The 23732-nt window shown below is 41.1% G+C and overlaps 1 protein-coding gene across 5 annotated transcripts in view; it reads right to left on the bottom strand.

Annotated features, from left to right (window-relative positions):
• The window catches only part of KIDINS220 (kinase D interacting substrate 220), a 166326-nt gene that overhangs the window by 136854 nt on the left and 5740 nt on the right, over positions 1-23732 (bottom strand). For all 5 annotated transcript variants that reach the window (XM_032795185.2, XM_032795179.2, XM_032795180.2 and 2 more), the window contains exons 2-4: positions 7188-7335; positions 3577-3675; positions 1890-1988 (exon numbers count right to left, since the gene is read on the bottom strand). In XM_032795185.2, the coding sequence (XP_032651076.1) occupies positions 1890-1988; positions 3577-3675; positions 7188-7295 (306 nt within the window). In that variant the 5' untranslated portion in view covers positions 7296-7335. The remainder of the gene's footprint in view (positions 1-1889; positions 1989-3576; positions 3676-7187; positions 7336-23732) is intronic.

The raw sequence follows: 23732 nt of genomic DNA, 5'->3' as shown, positions 1-23732 counted from the left end.
TGCATTTTCTTCTATTGCACACCTGTTCTTAGACTCCTATTTATAAGCCTATCACAAGCAATAGTGACAAATGTTACCATCTTACAAGTCTAAAAATTCCAACGTAAAATTTTAAGCTAAACTTTTTTTGCTGCAACATATAGAATTTAGGGCGGGAGATGGGGAGGAGGAAGGAAAATGCACTCCTAAACGATTTTATCAAACTTGCTGCAGACAAAATCACAGACCAAAAAAAAAAAGCACTGCAGAATTTAGTTTGAATAAGGTGCTTCCATAATGACTTCCAAATAAAGATGGACAAATCTGCCAGTGTTACAGCTGAATAAAGTTATTGGGAAACCCATGGACAAATCTGAATTCACTGTTCAATAAAACTAAACAGACAGAGTTCAGGAGCAAGGCTTGCCACTTGAACGTGCATAGTTCCATAAAGGAAAAGCATACAGTAGCTCCTGACTTAACGCTGTACCGGTTAGCGCTGTTTTGTTATTAGGTTGCTGACCTATTAGAGAACATAGTCCTTTGAAGTCCTGAAATGTTCCCTTATAAAACTTTGTTTGGCTCCCACGCTCCACCCGCCCGGTGCTCCTGCCGGGGACCAGGGGTTGGGGCATGGGAGTTTGCCCCACTCCACCCACCTGGCACTCCTGCAAGAGAGCAGGGTTGGGGCATGTGGGCTTATATTAGCTATTATACCAGGGGTTGGCAACCTTTCAGAAGTGGTGTGCCAAGTCTTCATTTATTCACTCTAATTTAAGGTTTTGCATGCCAGTAATACATTGTAATGTTTTTTAGAAGGTGTCTTTCTATAAGTCGATAATATATAACTAAACTATTGTTGTATGTAAAGTAAATAAGGTTTTAAAAATGTTTAAGAAGCTTCATTTAAAATTAAATTAAAACGCAGAGCCCCCGGAATGGTGGGCAGGACCTGGGCAGTGTGAGTGCCACTAAAAACCAGCTCGCGTGCCGCCTTTGATGCCCGTGCCATAAGTTGCCTACTCCTGTATTATACTGTGTATGTATATAATGTCTTTTGTCTGGCAAAAAAATAATCCCTGGAACCTACCACCCCCATTTACATTAATTCTTAGGGGGAAATTGGATTTGTTTAACATTTTGCTTAAAGTTGCATTTTTCAAGAACATAACTAGGAGGTTAAGTGAGGAGTTACTGTAAATAGTTTTATCCCTAACCAGAGCAACTGTATTAACATTTATTTTACTGAAGAAGAAGAAGTATTTTTCTCTTTAGCTACCTCCCCCAGCAAAATCAATCCCCAGAATCCTAAGAATTTCAAGAGTTGGACTTTGCAATTTAATGAGATTAATTATCCCTAACACATGCCACATAGGGTATTCTCCTTATCAGTTATACATGCAACCGCCCAGATAATCGAGCCTCTAAACTAAACTGAACTTGCTGGAGGAATTTAAATTGATCCTTCAGGATGCATTCTCCACCCAGCTGACAAAAATCAGGCAGCAGAGTGTTTGTTACTTTGCCCTTCCCTAGTTTATATTTGCAAAGATTAAATATAATTAACTTTGTGTGTTTTTAAATAAAATTGTTAAACTTTCAAGATCTGAGATTCCTCCTGCATGAAAGTCTCGAGCATAATACAGTTTACATTTCACAGACAGTTACAGTATTTTAGTTTAAATTCTAGAAGAAATTCTAATGTACAGAAAAAGAAAAGTCACCTTAGAAAAGGTATGTTCTTTTCCATCATTAGACAAACATTTCAACGCAGAACTTCTTTACATTTTAAAGCACTCAATGAACAATAGATCTTCATTCAATTTTTTTTGCATAGTTGGAAAATCAACTCCATATATGTCCCTATTAGCATAACTATTCCAGTTTAAAATTAGAAAAAAAGATCATACCATATCCCGGTGCTCCAAATTTACATTACAGTTAAGCAGCTCTGCTACAATGTCTACATAACCTTCTTTAGCTGCCGAAATAAGAGCTGTCCAGTTATCCTACAGTAAGAAAAAAGTTGAAAGATGTAGGGTTTTTTTAAATTCAATTAGTGATATTTACAGAGGACACATGAAGGTTTTACATACCAAGTTACTAGTCTCAGCATACAGTGATTCCCTTACAGCTATCAAGTACAGCTTTTTAGTATAAAGTACAAATTCATATTTATAATGTGCTTGATTTATTCAACTAATGACAATATACACGCACTGTGAAATTGTGGGTATGTGTTAGGAAATCAATATAATGTGAGATTTAATGTAACTGTGAAGTGTTTTTTTCAAATGAAAGCCTTCATCATACTGACTAATAAGCCAAGAAGATAAAGATGGCTTAAACTCAAATCTGTATCAATACTTAAAATTAACAACCAGCATGCTCAGATTCCCCCATCACAAGTTTATATGTCTGAGGTTTTCCAAGACCAAAGCTTGGGAATAACTCTCTTCTGTGTAATTAAAAATCTATGTTTTTTCCCCATCTTCATTCTCTTACCTCAATGCAGTCTTCAATGCTAAAACATTTCAGCTTCCTAGAATCTACATACATGGGTCTAAAGAGTTTTCATTCTCATGAGCAGCAGGGAAAGAGAATCCACACAACTCTTCCATTCACCTCTCCTTTGTCTAGAACTTGAAAACATCCTTGATGCTGAACTCTCTCCTCTCATATTTATATTTGTAAAATCTTCCTATCACCAACGCCACAACACTATGTATACAACTGCCTCTGCGCCACACCTCTGATGCAATTATTATTTCCATTCAGCTTTCACCTTAACTATTGCTACTCATCTCTACTGCAACCCAAACTTTTAACTAGCAGCAATATTCTGCATAGCTTCTAACAGGTTTAAAGCAGCTTAATGACATCATTCCTATCATCAATAAACCTAACCGGCTCCCTATTCATTTCAGGATTCCGTTCAAAGTTTCTCACCTTGTCTTTAAATCCTCCTTTAGCCTGCCTGTTTCTTTTGCTACTCCTCCCATGCAAACTTGCTACTGCTGATGTAAGAGCTCTCTCCACTGTTGCTCCTCCCATATTGAATAAGCTGCCTTTTATCTCTCTACTTATCCACTCTCCATCTTTTTTCAAAACTCAGCTAAGCACATCTTCCTCATCTGTGCCTTGTGATTTCTTTCCTCTCTGCTATTATGTAACTCTGTAATTGATCCTTTACCGCAGCTTCGTAAAAAAAAAAAATGGGATGCAGCATGAAAGATGCTTCATTAATTAAACTGTACTGTATTCCCAAATACACAAACTTTCATGGAGCCATCAGTTTAAATATGGAAATGCCAGGATGCAGACTGCTTTGTAATGCTTCATAACCAATAGCTATACACTGCTGTTCTGTGCTGGTACAAAGAAGGGACCAGCACCTACTTAGTCAAGAGTGCTTCCTTGTGGATTAGTTACAGTGGCAAAGTGTTAACTATTTTACCATTATAATTGATCCAAAATCAGCCACAGAGGTGCTTCATTTAACAGACCTGAAGCAGAACTACATGATATTTTAGAGCTAGACACATTAGTGCTAGTTACGGAACCATCTTGGAAAAAGAAAATGACACTAATACTTACTGCATCTTCCAGGTTGCAGTTAGCTCCTTTCTTGAGCAATTCTTGGACAATTTCTAAATTGCCTTGCTCAGCAGCCAACATCAATGGAGTCTGACCATTCTGTAATCAAATGATAGTTACAACTGAACTACTTAGACAAGTTGATATATCTCTAAAATCCCATAGTTATATACACCACCAATGATGTACCATCATCTATAAAGGAATTTCAAGTACTGTTCTTATAATTTATGCTTTGATTTAGTATAAGAAACACTGATAAAATGTAACATTCAAACAACATGCAAAAGAATGCAGTGAAAAAAGAAATGGCAAGACAGTATTAAATCTTTCCATATAGTAGTCCATATAGTAACAGTGGTTTCAAAGAGTGGCTTTTAGAAAATAATTGCAATACACTAAAAGCATACCAGTCCACAACTCATTTATTCACCTAACTCATCTGGAGATCCAGAGTATTTTTCCTCCTTACTGAAGAAGCTTGGCTATACAGTTAGAAAGACCATAGTCCAACCAACCAATTGGTATCTGCAGAGCAATAAAAGTCCATACTGAAATTTCTTTTGGATGTCCATAGAACATAGTTCAGTTATACGTTTATTATTTTCTGAACACAGAAAACACGCTTGTCATTGTACCAGACAACTGAGCAACACAGAGTCTATTAATCTTATCCTGCAAGGTACTAGGCAGTCTCCTCTCACTGAAACAAACAGGACTGAAGAGTGTTTAGCATCTTGCAGAATCAAGCCTTCAGGATGACAAAAAAAAATCTGATACAAAGCTGACTCCCTTCTATGTACACACTTTTCTCCAAGAGGCATCTCTCCCAGCCGGAGGAGCAAAAGAATGATCCCAGATGGCGTTGCTTGCTGCTAGACACCACCTTTTGCAGCCTCTCTCAAGCCATAAGTCAAGTTATCTATGAGAAAGAGTCCATACAAGGGCTGTCCTGTATGATGTTTTCTCCACCATCCATTATTGCATTGTAGAAGATAATTTCTGATTGTGAGGAAGAACAGACTTTGGGAGAAGGGGAGAGAGAGAATCTGATATACTCAAGGTTATGGTGAGTTTACAAATAAGAGAATTTGTCTAAAAGTGCCTACAGCTGGCCAGTTTGAGACAATGGATTTCTCCCTACCCTCCTCCCACCCCGCTCCGTCTTCAAGCTAGAAGTTACCCTACATCTGAATGGATTATTGCTTCCCTTAAAGATGCAAAGAACAGCGTCCATATTCCCTCAGTTTTAGTAATATGCACTGAATGCCTGCCTATAACAGCCATATCATTCTAAGTAGTACATCAGTAACTTTCCTGAAAATGTAAACTACTAACAAGCTGAATCACCCTATCTGATTACACTGTCGTTAGTTAAGGTTACTAATTGCTTGCTGCTGACTGCTTAATCATGGAATATATTTTATGAGTCCTTTATTCTGTTTTGGTACAATGAACGATGGAAATGGATTGACTCATCCAGGAGAGATTTCTGCTGTCGCAGGCATTTTCCTTAAATTAGTTTTAATTACATTTTTCCAGATACTTTCATTATGAATATTTATCATGGAAATACATTTTGCATTATGGGACATATCTTACAGCATAATAAATTGTAAGTTATTCTGAGACGAAAACATGACTGTATATCTGTAAAATGCCAAGTAAGTGTATGGTGCTACTTTAATGTCTTTCAATAATACAACTTATTTTTAGGGCTCTCAATTAATCGCAGTTAACTCACGCAATTAACTCCAAAAAATTGATCATGATTTAAAAGATAAATCGCGATTAATCGCAGTTTAGTCACACTGTTAAACAATAGAATACCAACTGCAATGTATTAAATATTTTGGATTTTTTTCTACATTTAAAATATATTTATTTCAATTACAACACAGTATACAAAGTTGACAGTGCTCACTTTATATTATTCCTAGATATCTGCACTGTAAAAATGATAAAAAGAGTATTTTTTATACAAGACAGTAGTGCATTTTGAAACTACAACTTACAAGTGTAGATTTTTTTGTTTTTGTTACATGACTGAACTCAAAAACAAAACAATTTAAAACTTCAGAGCCTACAAATCCACTCGGTTCTATTTGTTGTTCAGCCTCTCGTGGAGATCGGTTATTTTAGACTGCTGGGAGAGCTTTCTCCCAGTGCTCTGCCATGACTACATAAGCCACATTAAAGGGCTTCAGCGTTGCCAGTGAAGAACAGCCTTAAGACACACATTTCTGGGTGCAAGGCAGTAGCCTAGCGAGGGGGGAAGCGGGGCAGGGGCCGCTCCCCCACCGAGCATAAGTGGCGCCTTTTTAATTTTACTCACCTGGGAGCAGTAAAAAAAAAAAAAAGGCGCCACCCGCTGAGACACTTTTACTGACAAAGCAGCGCCCCAGGTCTTCAGTGGCACTTGGGTAGTGGGCTCTTCACTAGTTCCGGGTCTCTTCGGCAGCACTGAAGCTTCACCGCCCCATTAGTAAAAGCCCTGCAGCAGTTTTCCCTCCACCTGGCTACGCCACTGCTGCAAGGCGGGAAATATGCAGGTGTCACCCTACGTATTATTCATGGATTGCTGGGAGAGCATTCATGTATTCAGCTGGGTGTGACTTTTCACACTGGTGGCTGTGAGTGGGCAGAGCCTGGAGTGGTTTGCTGTTCACCAGCAAAGCAATGTAAAAGGCATTCCAGGCTGGAGAGCTAAGGGGACACAGCATTCCGGGCTGCAGTCTGGGGAACGTCACACAACCATTAGTTTCTTTGTGCATCAATTCTCCATATGTAAAATGAGGATAATGTTATTTTCCTACCTCACAGAGGTGTTGTAAGGAGAAATATACTGAAAGATTGTGAGGTAGTCAGATACTACATCAATGGAAGCCATTTAAAAACATCGCTACCCCGCTATAACGCGACATGATATAACACAGATTCGCATATAGTGCGGTAGCAGTGGGGCTCCAGCGGTGCTTTAAAGGGTCCAGGGCTCCGGCTGTTGCTGGAAAGCCCAGAGCCTTTAAGTCATCGCCGGAGCCCTGCTGCTGCTACCCCGGGGCTGCGGCAGCGGGGCTTGGGCAGTGCTTTAAAGGGTCCGAGGCTCCAGCTGCTGCAGGGAGCCCTGGGACCTTTAAATCACCTCTGCTGCTGCCACCCCAGGGCTGCAGCACCAGGGCTCCAGCACCAGGGCTCCACCAGCAATTTAAAGGGCCTGGGACTCCCCGTGGCTGGAGCCCTGGGCTCTTTAAATCACCGCTGCAGCCCTGCCATTGCTACCCCTATATAACGGCGTTTCACTTATAATGCGGTAGGGATTTTTGGCTCCCCACGACCATGTTATATCGGGGTAGTGGTGTACCTAAGATAGATAGGCCACAATATGGCTGTTATGTTTCTTACCCTCAGTGAGCACAACAAAATGGAAATAAGAGCTGAGAGTAAGACTCAAGGACAAGGAAAGGACCATCAGAAATTTATGGATAGGAATTTATCATCATATTAAATATCCAGTGTGATGTTGCATCAGTTATTCATCCTGCAATTAACATGTAACAATATTCAAGAAATCTTTGGAAAAAAAACAAAAAAAAACAAAAAACTCATTTTACCTCATTTCTTTCATCCACATCTCTGCACTTCTCAAGAAGTGCTTTTAGAGCAGGAACATTCTCCTCTTCTACATAGGTCACAAGACTCTGAGTCATGAGACTTGCCATTTTTAGACAGTACTTCAAGTACTTCTATAACAGTATATACCTGTATTTAAAAAAAAAAAAGTATTAAAGAAGCATTCAGATTTAATTTGATTACAGAAACCAAACTGCTGGTTGCACATAAGTATCTGCCACTCTCAGCAATAAAACATTTTTGTGACTAACAACTCTAACTGGACATTTCAATGTGCAGGAAAAACAGGGTCTGAAGGAAACAGACAATATTCTTTCACATTTTATATATGTGCAGCAGGGGTCGGCAACCTACAGCCGATTTCTGATGGCACGCGGCGGCGGGCTGAGTGGCTCAGCCCACCGCCACTCTGGAGTTCCGGCTGCTGCCCCGTTGCCAGCCGGGGTCCTGGCCACCAGCCCCACTCAGCGCCCGCTGCTAGCCTGTGGACCCCCAGGGAACCTCAGGTTGGCAGTGGGCTGAGCAGGCCGGCGGCTGAGATCCTGGCTAGTAGGAGCTGGCGACTGGAACCCCAGAGCAGCGGCGGGCTAAGCCACTCAGCCCGCTACCAGCCTGGGATTCCATTCACTCAGCCAGCAGCAGGCTGAGTGGGGCCGGTGGGGGGCTGAGTGGCTCAGTCTGCTGCCAGTCCAGTGTGCCGGCAGCACTCAGCCTGCTGCCGGTCTGGGGTTCCGGCTGCCAGCCCCTTGCCAGTCAGGGTCCCAGCCACTCGCCCCACTCAGCCTCCTTCCGGCCTGGGTGAGCAGAACCCCAGGCTGGCAGCAGGCTGAGTGGTGCCAGTAGCCGGGACCTCAGACCAGCAGCAGACTGAGCCGCTCAGTCAACATCAAACAACATACAAAATGAGCAAAATGTAACAGTTGTCTGTAACACTTGCAACAAATAAAGGTACTAAGGGTAAAATTTTCAAAAGAACCTAAATCAAAAATTAACAAAGGAAATAGGCTTGTAAGTGTATAAGCCCCACTGACTTCAAGAGCCTTAGGTGCTTTGAGAATTTTAGATTCAGTCATATTACATTTAGTGTGCTAACATTTTACAGTCACAATTTCATGTTTCAAAGTTCTGAGGAAATGCCTTCCTGAAATATCACAAATCCTGATGCTTAATTTAACTAAATATCAAATTTGATACTCATCACAAACAGAGCTGTGGGAAAAGAATTGGTGATTTAAATCCAGTCATAAATTGACAAAGAGAAAGTAATCGGAACTGGGAGGTGGGGGAATCAAATCATTGCCTTAAGTGTCCTAATGAAGCCCTTATATCTGAGGTGTGTAGGAAAAGAGAACACCAGGAGACAATTCAAGGAGGAGGATGCAACAGGGGAAATAAGCAGCAGAAGAAAGTAGGGCAGTTGGCTGAATTTTTAAAGTGCCTGTACACAAATGCGAGGAGCCTGGGAAACAAGAAGGAAGAATTAGTAGTACTGGCACAGACAGGGAATTACGATGTTATTTGGCATAACTGAGACATGGTGGGATAGCTCGCATACCTGGAGCACTGCCATGGATGGGTATAAGCTGTTCAGGAAGGATAGGCAGGGGCGAAAGAGGGGAGGAGTAGCGCTGTATGTAAAAGAGCTGTATGAATGCTCAGAGCTCCACTACGAAACTGGAAATGAGCCAGTTGAAAGTCTTGGGTTAAATTTAGAGGGGAATGTCACAAGGGGGATGTTATGGTGGGTGTCTGCTACAGACCACCAGACCAGAAAGAAGAGGTGGATGAGGCTTTTACAGACAACTAGCAGAAGTCTGTAGATCACAGGCCCTGGTTCTCATGGGAGATTTCAATTATCCTGATATCTGCTGGGAGAGAAATACAGCAGTGCACAGGCAATCCAGGAAGTTTTTGGAGATCGCTGAGGACAACTTCCTGGTACAAATGCTGGGGAACCAACGAGGGCCTTGCGCCTCTCGACCTCCTGCTCACAAACAGAGAAAGAGTTGATCGGGGAAGTAAGGGTGAACGGCAACCTGGGCAGCAGTGATCATGACATGGTAGAGTTCAGAACCCTGGTCAAAGGAAGGAAGGAGAGAAGCAGAACGCAAACCCTGGATTTCAGAAAAGCGGATTTCAGCTCCCTTAGAGAAATGATGGGCAGGATTCCCTGGGAAGCTGAACTGAAGGGGATGGGTGTCCAGGAGAGCTGGCAGTTTTTTAAAGAAACCATGCTAAGAGCACAGGAAAATACCATACCGATGTGCAGAAAGAACAGCAAGCGTAGAAAGTGCCCAGCATGGCTTAGCAGGGAACTCAGTGGTGAGCTGAAGCAAAAGAAGGAAGCTTACAAAAAAATGGAAGCTTGGACAGATGACTGGGGAGGCATATAAGATTATTGCTCGGGCCTGCAGGGATAGAATCAGAAAGGCCAAAGGGCAATTTGAGTTGAAACTAGCAAGGGATGTGAAGGATAATAGGAAGGGGTTTTACAAGTATGTAAGCAACAAGAAGAGGACTAGGGATGGTGTAGGTCCCTTACTCAATGAGGCAGGTATCCTAGTGGTGGAAGATATGGAAAAGGCTGAAGTACTCAATTCCTTCTTCACTTCAGTCTTTACGGGCAGGATCAACTCCCAGACTACTACACTGGGGACGCAGAGAGGAGAGGAGGAGAGCAGCCCACTGTGATAGAGGGTCAGGTTAGGACTACTTAAAGACGTTAGACGTGCACAAGTCTATGGGACCGGACGAACTGCATCCGAGGGTGCTGAGGGAGTTAGCTGATGTGATTGCAGAGCCGTTGACCATTATCTTTGAAAATTCATGGCGAACAGGAGAGGTCCCAGAGGACTGGAAGAAAGCAAATATAGTACCTATCTTTAAGAAAGGGAAAAAGGAAGATCCAGGGAACTACAGACCAATCAGTCTCACCTCAATCCCTGGAAAAATCATGGAGCAGGTGCTGAAGGAATCCATCCTGAAACACTTAGAGGAAACAAAGTGATCAGAAGCAGTCAGCATGGATTCACCAAGGGTAAATCATGCCTGACCAACCTGATTGCTTTCTATGATGAGATGACTGGACTTGTGGATGGGGGCAAAGCTGTTGATGTTGTATACCTTGACTTTAGTAAGGCTTTTGACACGGTTTCCCACAGCATTCTCATCAGCAAACTAAGGAAGTATGGGTTGGAGGAATGGACTGTGAAGTGGATAGAAAACTGGTTGAATCAACGGCTCAGCGGGTAGGTATCAATGGCACACTCTCTAGTTGGCAACCAGTAACAAGTGGTGTGCCCCAGGGGTCTGTCTTAGGGCCCGTTCTATTCAATGTCTTCATTAATGATCTTGATGATGGGATAGCTTGCACATTAAGTAAATTTGCAGATGACACCAAGTTGGGGGAGTGTGGACACGCTGGAGGGCAGGGATAGGATTCAGGGAGACTTAGACAAATTGGAGAAGTGGCCACAAGAAACCTCATGAAGTTCAACAAGGACAAGTGCAAAGTCCTGCACTTAGGACAGAAAAACCCCATGCACTGCTACAGGCTGGGGACTGTTTGGCTAAGTAGCAGTGCTGAAGAAAGGATCTTGGGGTTACGGTAGATGGAAAGTTGAACATGAGCCTACAGTGTGCTCTTGTAGCCAAAAGGCTAATAGCATACTGGGCTGTATTAGTAGGAGTGTTGCCAGCAGATCGAGGGATGTGATTATTCCCCTCTATTCGGCACTGGTGAGGCCGCATCTGGAATATTGTGTCCAGTTTTGGGCGCCACACTACAAAAAGGACGTGGAACAATTGGAGAGAGTCCAGCGGAGGGCAACAAAATGATTAGAGGACTGGAGCACATGACTTATGAAGAGAGACTGAAGGAACTGGGCTTATTTAGCCTGCAGAAGAGAGACTAAGGGGGATTTGATAGCAACCTTCAACTACTTGAAGGGATGCTCCAAGGAGGAGGGAGCTAGGCTGTTCTCAGTGGTGACGGAGGACAGAACAAGGAGCAATGGTTTGAAGTTGCAGTTGCGGAAGTCGGCTGGATATTAGAAAAAAACTTTCTGACTAGGAGAGTGGTGAAGTATTGGAATGGGTTACCTAGGGAGGTGGTAGAATCTCCATCTTTAGAGCTATTTAAAGTCCGGCTAGACCGCACCCTGGCTGGGATTATTTAGGGAAAATGGTCCTGCCTTTAGCAGGGGGTTGGACTAGATGACCTCATGAGGTCCCTTCCAACCTTTAGATTCTATGATTTGATTCTATGATTCTATACTGTAAATTTAAAAACCCACTATGACAACTGACATCTTTGTTGACAGTCTTCATACAGAAGATGAGGATTAAATTAGTGTAGAAGACCATTCACTTCCAGAGGTCATACCAGCAGAGACTGAGCCGCTCAGCCCGCTACTGGCCCTGCTCAGCCCGCCACCAGCACCGCTCAGCCCAGACCGGCAGTGAGCTGAGCTGGGGTTGGCCTTGTCTGGGGTTCCAGCCACCAGCCCCGCTCAGCCTGCTGCCAGTCTGGGGTTCCGTCCACCAGCTCCTGCCAGCCAAGATCCCGGCCGCTGGCCCCCCTCAGCCCGCTACCAGCCTGGGGTTCTGCTCACCCAGGCAGGCATGAGGGTGAGTGGGGCCGGCGGCTGGCACCCCAACTGGCAAGGGGCCGGCAGCCGGAACCGCAGACCGACAGCAGGCTGAATGCTGCCGGCACCGCAGATTGGCAGCAGACTGAGCCACTCAGCCCACCACTGGGCTGAGCAGGGCTGGTGCCTGGAACCCCAGACAAGGATCACGCTAAACTGATAAGATCTGCACTGTAATTTTATTTAAAATGAAGCTTCTTAAATACTTTAAAAACCTTATTTACTTTAAATACAACAATAGTTTATTTATATAATATAGACAGAGAGAGAGACCTTCTACAAATGTTAAAATGTATTACTGGCACGCAAAACCTTACATTACAGTGAACTAGGCACACCACTTCTGAAAGGTTGCTGATCTCTGATGTACAGTACATGACTGTACTACGGATCACCCAAATGTCCTCATCCCCCTAAAAGGTATTACCTGTATTGCATATTTCTTAGTATATAGGAACTCAATTGCAGCACTGTTGGCCACAAACTATATACCAAACTCCAATTATTTCAGTTATTTTTAAGAGTTCTTCCACAATAGATGCATAGATTCCAAGGTCAGAAGGGACCACTGTCATCATCCAGTCTCACCTCCTCTATAACACAGGAGATAGACCTTCCCCAAAATAATTCGTAGCGCATATCTTTAAGAAAAATATCCAACGTTGATTTAAAAATGGTCAGTGATGGAAAATCCACCATGATCCTTGGTAAATTATTCCAGTGGTCAATTATTCTCACCATCAAAAATTTATGACTTATATCCATCCTGAATTTGCCTAGCTTCAACTTCCAGCAACTGGATTGTGTTATACCAATCTCTAATAGATTGAAGAGCCCATTAATAAATAGTTGTTCCCTTGCAGGTACAAGTCACCCCTTAAACTTCTCTATGTTCATAGAATCATAGGACTAGAAGAGACCTCAAGAGATCACCTCCATATTGGTGCACATAACAAAATTCACTCCACACGAGTGGAAAAAGTTATAGGGAACACTGACTATGACCCTGAGTTCCCTTTCCGCAGTAATCCTTCCTAGGCACTCATTTCCCATTTTATGTGTGCGCAACTGACTGTTCCTTTCTAAGTGGAGAACTTTGCATTTGTCCTTGTTGAATTTAATCCTGTTTACTTCAAATCATATCTCCAGTTGTCCAGATCATTTTGAATTTTAATCCTATTCTCCAAAGCACTTGCAACCCTTTCCAGCTTGGTATAAAGTTTGCAGACAATAAGTGTACTCTCTATGCCATTATCTAAATTATTGATGAAGACACTGAACAGAACCGGACCCAGAACCGATTCCTGTGGGACCCCACTTGTTATGCCCTTCCAGCATGACTGTGAGCCACTGATAACTACTCTCTGGGAATGATTTTCTAACCAGTTATGCACTTACCTTATAGTAGCTCCATAGCTTGTATTTCCCTAGTTTGTATATGAGAAGGTCATGCGAAACAGTATCAAAAGCCTTACTAAAGTCAAGATGTACCATATCTACTGCTTCCCCCTGTGGGCAAGACTTGTTACCCTGTCAAAGAAAGCTATCAGGTTGGTTTGACACAATTTGTTCCTGACAAATCCATGCTGTTACTTATCACCTTATTATCTTCTAGATGTTTGCAAACTGATTGTTTTATTATTTGCTCCATTATCTTTCCAGGTACAGAAGTTAAGATGACTGGTCTGTAATTCCCCGGGTTGTCTTTATTTCCCTTCTTATAGATTGGCACTATATTTGCCCTTTTCCAGTCTTCTGAATCTCTCCCATCTTCCACGACTTTTCAAAAATAATTGCTAATGGCTCAGATATCTCCTCAGTCAGCTTCTTGATTCTAGGTATTCTAGATGCATTTCATCAGGCCTGGTGACTTGAAGACATTTAACTTGCTTAAGTAATTTTTAGCTGTTCTTTCCTTATTTTTAACCTCTGATCCTACCTCATTTTCACTAGCTTCCACTATGTTAGACATCCAATCACCACCAACCTTCCTGGTGAAAACTGAAACAAAGTCATTAAGCACCTCTGCCATTTCCACATTTTGTGTTATTGTTTTTTCCCCCGCCTCACTGAGTAATAGGCCTACCCTGTCCTTGGTCTTCCTCTTGCTTCTAATGTATTTGTAGAATGTTAAGCTAAACAGACTGAGCTCTTTGAGTTTATTGCTGTAAGGATTGTTTTCTAATCCTCTAGTGATCATTCTTGTGGCTCTTCTCTCAACCAACCTCTCCAATTTATCTACATCTTTTTGAATTGTAGATCGCAGTGGCAGTTGCACCAATGCTAAATATTGAGATCAACTAACCTCTCTATTCCTACTTGAGATTCTCCCGTTTATGCATCCAAGGATCACATTAACTCTTTTAGCCATCGTGTCACACTAGAAGCTCATGTTCAGCTTATTACCCACCACAACCCCCAAATTTTTTTCCAGAGTCACTGCTTCCCAGGGTAGTCCCCCCTCCTGGAAGTATGACCTACATTCTTTATTCCTAGATGTACATATTTACATTTGTAAAAGCAGCAGAGAGTCCTGTGGCACCTTATAGGCTAACAGACGTTTTGGAGCATGAGCTTTCGTGGGTGAATACCCACTTCGTCGGATGCATGTACATGCCGATATGAGAATGTCTAATTTTAGTACCTTCTGTTTAACATTCTCCAGAGATACTAGTGGAATGGAAAGAAAGTCTCATTATATGAGGAAGATAACAATCTCATCTGTTTGTCGCCAAAAATAGAACAGAAATATTAAAATACTTCTGCCTTACTGTTTATAACTATACCATTTCCATCTACTAACGGATCAATACTATACATCTCCTCACAGCTAAAACGTAACCCTTCATGTCCTTAATGAGACAGGTAGACTTATCATCCCAATCCTGCTTGGCTGCTGTGCTGATAACATCTAGTAATTATGGCAATGCAAATCAATGCTACCTGCCCTACACTGATCCTGTCTTACCTCATTAACTAGGCTAGTGCCAACTCTTTTGGCTTCGTCACCCATACATGCTGCACATGCAATGTACATAACAGATAAACAGCAATTCCTCAGTGACAGAAAGTCATGCGATATCCAGAAGGGTATAATTTCCTGTAGTCAGCACAGACACCAAAAACTTTACCCAGGCAGCCCAGCATCTAATGAAGCACTGCAAATTTTCTACTCAAACATCTCTACATAACCACAGAAAAGGCAGAACGATCTCAAAACTTGATGGATTCATTTTATACTGCCGTCCTCATCCACAGGAATGAGGATGATTTTGTGATTCAGGTAGTGGACTAGGAAAAGATCTGGGTTCAATTTACAGCTCTTCCACAGGCTGCATGATTTTAGGCTTGTCACTTAATCTCTCTATACTTCAATTTTCCATCTGAAAGTCATGATTTAATGAGATTATGAAAAGTCATTTAGGATAAATACAAAATTAAAGAATTAGAATTAGCTTGAGTTTGGTTAAGGAAATGTGTGTGCTGTAAAGAAAGATCTTGACTAGCAAGTACAAGGAAAGTCTCGAAAATAATGAGTTATAAAGGCAGAAGTAATGAAGTAGGGAAGATGTCTGGTTAAAAGAATAATGAGATATGGGGAATTTCTAAAAAGGTGGCCTCATTTTGACCAATAGGGGTGACTACAGATAGTTTTAAATAAGAAAACAAGAATGTCTTTAAAGGAGACAACATGGACCTTCCTACACAACATACAAGTGTTATCTTAAAAATAAATCCTAACTGAAACCAGGTCTGAAAAAAATAAAAAATAAAATAAAATAAAAAGGTGTTGGTCAGCAGAAGAGACGAGAACAGACCTTAGGGCGAAAGGAGGTTATAATGTTATCTAAATTAAAACTGGAAATAAAGATGGGGGAACTGTCTCAAATTGGTTTGTTAGCTAAAGTGGTAATTGGTTTTACCAACTGTTTGTAAAAGGGTATAACTCTTGTTATGAATGTTTGAGTTCTTTGTCAGACCCTACCTCATCATGCTGGAGGCACACTAGGATGAGACAGTTTTCCTAGGTCTGGCTAATTTATGAGTATACTGATCACATGCTTATGAATACTTTGAGAGTGGCTGTAGTGACTGCTTATTTTTACGCTGTTTGGCATGTTTGGAGCAATTATATAAAGCACTATTTTGTCTTTAGACTTAATAAAGGAATTTATGCTTAAACTGGTGTCTGATGGTCTCCCATATTAATATTAAAAATTTATAATTAATAATTCCAACAGAAATTATTTTAAAATTACAATCAGTTCCAGAGAAACAGGGCAATTCATATATAAGCATCCATTATTATAATAATGGGCCAGGCTCTGTATAAGCCCTCTACCCCAATACAACACTGTCCTCGGGAGCCAAAAAATCTTACCGCATTACAGGTGAAACCGCGTTATATCAAACTTGCTTTGATCCACCGAAGTGTGCAGCCCTGCCCCCCTGGAGTGCTGCTTTACCGCGTTATATCCGAATTTGTGTTATATCGGGTCACGTTATATCGGGGTAGAGATGTACTTTGGGGCAGGGACTATCTAAATAGACATATCAGACACAGAATATGTGAAAGGAGTATAATATACAAGCACAGTGAACAATGTGATGATGGCAAATATCCTGTTAGTTTCACTTGCGGAGGCAGTGTGCTGGGGCAGTGGTTCTCAACAAGGTGTCTGGGGCCCCCTGTGGGGCCACCAAGCAGGGCCAGCATTAGACTCGCTGGAGCCTAGGATAGAAAGTGAAAGCCCCACTGCATGGAACTGAAGCCCAGAGCCCTGAGCCCTGCCACCCTGGGCTGAAGCCAAAGCCTGAGCAATGTAGCTTCACAGGGACCCATGCGGCATGGAGCCCCAGACAATTGCCCTGCTTGCTATCCCAATGCTTGCCTTGGTATTTATATGCAGAAAACCAGTTACTGTGGTACAGGTAGGCTGTGGAGTTGTTACAGCATGTTGCGGGGAGAGCAAGGGGGGGCAGAAAGAAAAAGGTTGAGAACCTCCGTGTTAGGGATAATTAGGAAAGCATAAGCTAAAATGAAAGTGAAGGTGATGAGCAGGTCAGGGCAGGGGAGAAGAGAAGGGCAAGAGGGGTAGGTGTGGAATAAAGCTGAAATTAAGAAACTGTTAGAAGGGGCAGGTGGGAGTTGGAACAAACAGTTAATCAGCACAGAGCAGAGTAAGTCTGGTCAAAACTTCAGAAATTTCTCTTGAGATCAGTTTATGGGAGTCCCCGCATTAGCTGCTCCTATCAGCTAGTTTTTGGCTGGTTTGGGCCTGCAGTTTCTTTCCTCAAGGCCAGACAGCAGGTTGGTTCCTAATGCCTGGAAAGGACTGTCTCCTCTGCACAGTTCTGGGTATGGATTGTGTTGGAGTAGCCCTGGTTGGGGTCCATTTTCCCCTCCTCCCTTTTCCCAGTGCAACAGTCCCTGCTTCAGCCATTTCTGCAGTGATTTCTACCAGCTTTTGTCACTTTGTTGCCATGACAGTCACAGGAGAAAAGCAGAAATATGAGTTTTTCCATCCCATAAGAGACTATGGATGAGTAGTCATCTGCCACAATGCATCACAAAGAGGAACAAAACAGACATTCTAAAGTTCACACCCTGAGCATGCTATTATGTGGCCAAGATATACAGGGGTCTGATACCCCCTCCAAACAAAAACAAACAAAAGGCATAAACAGAATTAGGGCTTGTCTATACTGGCACTTTACAGCACTGCAACTTTCTCGCTCAGGAGTGTGAAAAAAAAACAAAACACACCCAAGCCATAGGCATCAACTCCGTGGGTGCTCCGGGGCTAGAGCACCCACAGGGAAAAACTAGCAGGTGCTCCACACCCACCAGCAGCCAAGCTCCCTCCACCCCCTCCTCACAGCCTCCTCCTCCATGAGCACCACATTTCTGCTCTTCCCCCTCCCTCCCAGTACTTCCCGCCCGCCATGGAGGACTCTCTCCCAGCGCTCTACCATGACTACACAAGACACGTTAAAGCCCTGCCACAGTGTAGATTAGCCCTAAATAAAACATTACTTCTATCCACCATTTTTAGCACTAGAGCGCCAATTCACAAGGTACTTAATTCCATGCCAAATGGAATATTCACATGCTTAAAGTTAAACAAGGGTTAAGAATGTTGCTGTATCTGGGCTTAACATTGACACATTACCATTTATTCAACCATTGCGACAAAAGGCACTGCAAATACAAAACTTCTCAGTTTCAGTTAATATTAAAAACTTAAAATTGTATTTTGTAATTCCAAAAAAAAAAAAAAATAGTAGTTTTGCTAAGTCTGCAGATTAGTCTTCTATTCCATCATTTTCTACATATTTTTATTCTGGTATTTTCTTGAAAATATTCCACAATAGGAACAAATATTTCTACACCAAAAAAAGTGCAATAAATAAAATTTATTAGCAGAAAATAATGAATGTTTCCAGAATAAGTTACACTATATATTTGTGGTCAACATTTTATCAGCAAATTCTCAGCTAGCAATTCTACAGGGAGTCTGAGAGAAAACAGTATTCAGCATGCCTTCCTACTGAAAGAAAGATTCTTCCCTTAATGTCACTAACTTCCACATTTCAAAAGTGCAAAGACAGACCTGTTGCACTGTAGATAAGTGCACAGCCTTGTAAATTATTCAACTAGTTGACATTCTGATTTATTGTAGATTTTTATCCCTCAGATATCAATTAATCCAAGAAATAGTAAAATAACTGACTTTGCATTCCTCAGGGAAAAAAATATCAACAGTGGCTTAACAAATCTGTTATGTTAAACGCACTCTGAAGTTTTACTTTTTGAAATGCTAAGCACCATGAAATAAACCATTTCTTAACAGCACAGTAAAACTGCTGTTTAGGGCTCCCACATGTCACTGAAAGAAAATAATTACCTCCTTAAAATTAAGACTCTCTCCTTTTAGGAATAAAACCCTGAAAGTATAATAAAGCCTAATTTCTAAATTGTTCTTCCTCCTTGTTTAGTCATTTTTTCTTGCAAGTTCTTTGAGACAGGCGATCCATCAACATCTGTACAGTAAACTACCGAAATGGAGCAGTGATCCTCCTGATTGTGGACTCTGTGAAGAAAATATGGAGGCATCCGGTTGCAACTCCATAAATTAGGATTGCATTCTAAATGGGCTCAAAATGCAACAAATTCCTGTTAGCGCTAAAAGTAGGCGATCAAGTTTTGTTAAATAAATTTTTGTTTTAAATCAAAAATGTTTATTTTTCTTTTTTAAAAATAAACCTACTTAATGTTAAATTTGAAATTATGACAACCCTATGTTAAGGCCTAATCTTACTATTCAAGCAGTTAATTTGTGAAGTCAAAGTTTTATAGAAAGTCAAACCATTGAACCTGTGGAGAGTTTGTTGAAGTACCAAATTAATTTTGACTTCAGTAGCTTCTTCCACAGGTACAGAGAAAATATTTTGAAATGATTTCAGTTGATTCAATTAGTTCATTCAAAGTTGAGAAACTAAATGTCAGCTGAAAAAGCGGGAAAGCTTGTTTTCCTCTTCCAGTCTATGAACAATAATTAGGTGAGCGGATGAGCTTGACTAGATCTAAAATCTTGAAGAACATGATGACCAGAAACAGTTAATCCATTCAATTAGACATAATAAGTACAGATAATATTTCCTTTGTGTAATAAAACTTTTAAGTGTAAAACAGGTTTTGATAAACTTTTTCTTATGCATCCAGCATATTTAATGTAGTTTTATTTAATACAAAAATTAAAATGCTCTTTGTGCATTTTTTATTTAAATTTCAATATCCATTCAAATGCAGCTTGACACAAACCACAAGTAAAAAACAGATCATTCTCTAAGTAAACAAGATGTGTTGTCCATCATTTTACAACATACTAAAATTGTGAAAATTGAATTAAGAGTCTAAAAGAAGTATGTTAAGCTGTATAACTGCTTATATAAATGTATATAGATATAGTACATCCTCCTGATTAGCAAAACAGACAACAAACGTTTACCAATGAGAATGATCCTTTCTTAAGGAAAATAATTTAAAAGTACAAATACAAAACAAGATTAAAATCAATTATTTAAATGAAGGCTTCCTGCTTGCTGATTCAAATCAATCTACTGGTATTTGAAACTGGGCTCTGGCAGAAATTTCTCCATAGCAGTACTACTTTTCATTGTTGACTGACATTTTCAAGAAACATATAGTCTGTCTATACAAAAATTGTTAGAAAGGTGGATCCTGATATGGTATAAAGGGTAATTTGTTTTTAATTTAGATTTAAGGTAATTTTTAGCAATTATACATTGTAACTGAAAATTTATGCGCTATGAACACAAACCTGACTGATTGAGCCAGGATGCATACAAAGTTTCCATCACAAGCTACACTTCTTTGTCAGAATGTATTCTACAACAGAGAAAGCATAGTCCAGATGCCTGTCAGTAAAATCTGTTATATTAGCAGCTGTACTTGTACCCTTACATAGGTTCATCCTCACTCGCCCAGTCCCCAATCCCTCACTTATACATTAAAAACCTAGAAAAATAATACATACGTAAAATGTCCCAAACGTCCTTGTCTACACTGCCAGCTATAGGACTGAAATTTTCTTCGCTTAGGGGTATGGAAAAAACATACTCCTAAGCGAAGAAAGTTTCAGCGCTGTAAAGTGGCAGTGTAGATAGCATTACAGCACTGGGAATTATTCCCTTCACAGAGGTGGTTTTATAAAGCAGCACGCTTTAATGTCCGCTGTGTAGACATATCCTTAGCTGTGAAACAGTAAGGGTTGCTACATACATAACATACCTGACACAAACCCACAAAAGCAGGTTCACTGTCAAGCAAATATTTGACCCAGATGTTGTATTTAGCTACATATTTAACAGAGAAAAAATAGAAATTGGTCATCAATTCAACATCACCAAGACAATTGCAATAGAAACAGAAACCTTAACTTTTACTTTTTACTGTTTATCTAGGACATCTCAATATTTCATTAACTTTTTTTGCATTTAATTTCCTACAGTTTTTAAAGTGGAAAAACACACACTTGACTTAATCACTCCAACAGTCACTTCAGGGAGGAACATGCCCACTTATTTTTAAGTCCCTCTCGGGTGCCTCTATTATGCACACACTCCTTTAACTGCACAATTAATTACAATATGTGCATTATTTCTTGAGGCGCACATTAAAGAGGCACTGGTGTAGGGTTTTCAAGGTCCATACAAGTGCTTCTATGAAATAAACCAGGAACATATTGGGAAGGCAATCCCCACTTGGACAAGTGTACCAGGAATTAGCTCTAGGACCTCCTTACTAACCAGAAGAGCAAAGGGACCTAAGTAGCTGAGGAGTCAATTCAAAATAAGGGAATCTGCTCCTTGCCATAATTTCAAACTTCTCCATTTATGGAAACCTCTAAACATCCTGGGACTATAAAGCCTGAGACATCAGATCACACCTTAAAACACCACATAAGGGTGAGGAGACTAAGAACACTGAGGGGTTAGATAAGGAATGGAAAGGTCTTGATATATGGGCAAAGATTAACCTGTTTTTGTAAAGTTCACATTTCCTGACCTTCAAAAGAGATTATCACTCTCAACAAAAATTGCAATGATTTGCTGATTTACCAAAAATTTAGTCTATCTAAACTGCAAGAGCTCCTAAAGCTAGCTGACCAGGTCCTGACAAACAAAACGTGTAAGCTTCTATTTACTCTCACAATCCTACTTACACCAGTTTCAAATTCCATACAGGGGAAAAAAATGCTATTTCATGTTAACCTTTGCAGTCACTCAATATACTGTCTCATAGATCTCATGTTTTTAAATCACAGATGAGTTTTGCCTATCTCAGTAGTTGAATGTTTAAAATTAGGCTAGGCAACTCAGACAGTAAACTGTAGCATTACTTGGTAAACTTATTTTTTTAAAAAAAATGAATAGGTCATAAAGTTAAACACCAATTTAGTTTCTTAAAAATTTAAATTTAAGAGAGATCACATACTGTGAAATGTTTTCATTTTGTTCTCCCTAACATATTTTTTTCTTCTGTCTCTATTACAAAAACCACCTTCCCTCTCCTCCACTGCTGACAGATGCAGATGCCTTTTTCATTTACCTGCAAAAAGATGTGAAATGGCAACAGAGGAAGACAGTGCTTGCTGCAGAATAAAGAAAATCTGCTACAAAGTAGGCATACATAAATATCTAAATGCAGTATCTGAATGAATGTTGAACAAACAAAAGTTGTATTCTCAAAAATCTGAATTTAAAACTGAAAATTAGATATTAGAACACAATATAATCACATTTGTGTGTGATATTTTATTACAGGAGAACGTTAATAAGAATCAGTAGTCAGTAAACCTTACATCCTAACAAACTTCAACCTACTAGATATTATTATATTGTATTTTGTTAATAAGTTGCTATTATCAGTTATGAAAAATCTGCATTGAAGATTCTTTCAGTTCTAGTCTTAATCGTAGAAGTTAGATTGTGCCATCTTTAATTATACAGAGGAGTACTTTGCTATGCAAATACTTTCAATTATTTCCATATAACTATCTACAAAGTAACATACTAGTGAACATAAATTAAGGTGGCAGAATTGAGCCAAAAGTAATTACAATTCCCTATCATTCCATATTTTACAATAATAGCATCAGAGAAAAATGGAGGGCTAGAAGGAACTTCAGAAGTGATCAAATCCTGCTGTCTGCACTGAGGCTATACCGAGTAAACCTAGACCATTCCTGACTGGGGTTTTTCCAACCTGTTCCTAAAAACCTACAACAATGGTAATTTCACAACCTCCTGTGTAAACCTATTTCAGAGCTCAACTACTCTTATATTAAGTAAATTTTCCTTATATCTAACTGACCTATCCGTGTTATGGGGTGTATAAGCCCACATCGGGGAACCAAGGATTAAAGAGGAACTCTGGGCCCAGAAGGCCCTACCCAGCTGCACCTGCTGGGCATGTTCACAACGGAAGCCACAACACCAGGCAGAGTAAGGGAGCAGTCCTAAATTGTACACTCCTGCAGAGAGGCCGGAGGAGCTTCACACCACCCAGACCAGACCTTGTTGCTGAGCTACCCCATGGAGACCGGGAACAGTGGGCCCCCAGATCACTGTCAGGGGAACCCCCTGGCAACAGGTAGGAAGTGACTGAGGGAGCAGGCTTGTGGCATCTTCCCCCAGGTCACATATCCAATGTGCCAGTCACAAAGCCCTGGGGTGGAACCTGATGAGGCAGGACAGGCCTGGGTTTCCCTACTCACAGACTCTCACTGCCGGCCGATACCACTGGACTCTGATGTAATCCCTTCCTTTCCCCACCCCACCCCTGATGACAACTAGAGAAGAATGCAGGCACCAGCCCAGTCCTGTTAGACAGGCAGCAGATGTACCAGCATATTGGTCCAAGGAGAGAGCCAACAACAGAAGGCAGTCCAGCAACAGCAGGGTCAGCCACTGCCTAGCAGCAACAGCAAGCGACCCAATAGCAGCAGCAGCTACTCCAAGAGCTGGTGGCAAAGCAGCAGGAACTACAGCCATAGCTAATTCAGCAGGCAGCAATGCTCTGCAGCCCCAAGGTGCATCTAATGCCATAGCGTCAAGACCCTTTACCCACCAGGCAGCCCAATGGGCTCTCAAAAATGGGCCCCGGGGACAACCAAGAAGTGTTCTTGGTCATCTCTTGAGCAGACAGTCATAGTGGCATGCTAGCTGCAGGAACACTGGTCCACCCTCATAACCCCATCCATCCAAGCTGCCTACAGGGGCCTAGATTGCATAAAGGCACTGGATTACATTACAGTAAATGCAGCCATTTTAGTTTACATGGATATCAAC

The sequence above is a fragment of the Chelonoidis abingdonii genome, chromosome 3 (assembly GCF_003597395.2).
Source record: "Chelonoidis abingdonii isolate Lonesome George chromosome 3, CheloAbing_2.0, whole genome shotgun sequence".
Taxonomy (NCBI): Eukaryota; Metazoa; Chordata; order Testudines; family Testudinidae; genus Chelonoidis; species Chelonoidis abingdonii.
Note: the sequence above shows the minus strand (reverse complement) of the source record. Positions and strands in the feature narration are given on the sequence as shown.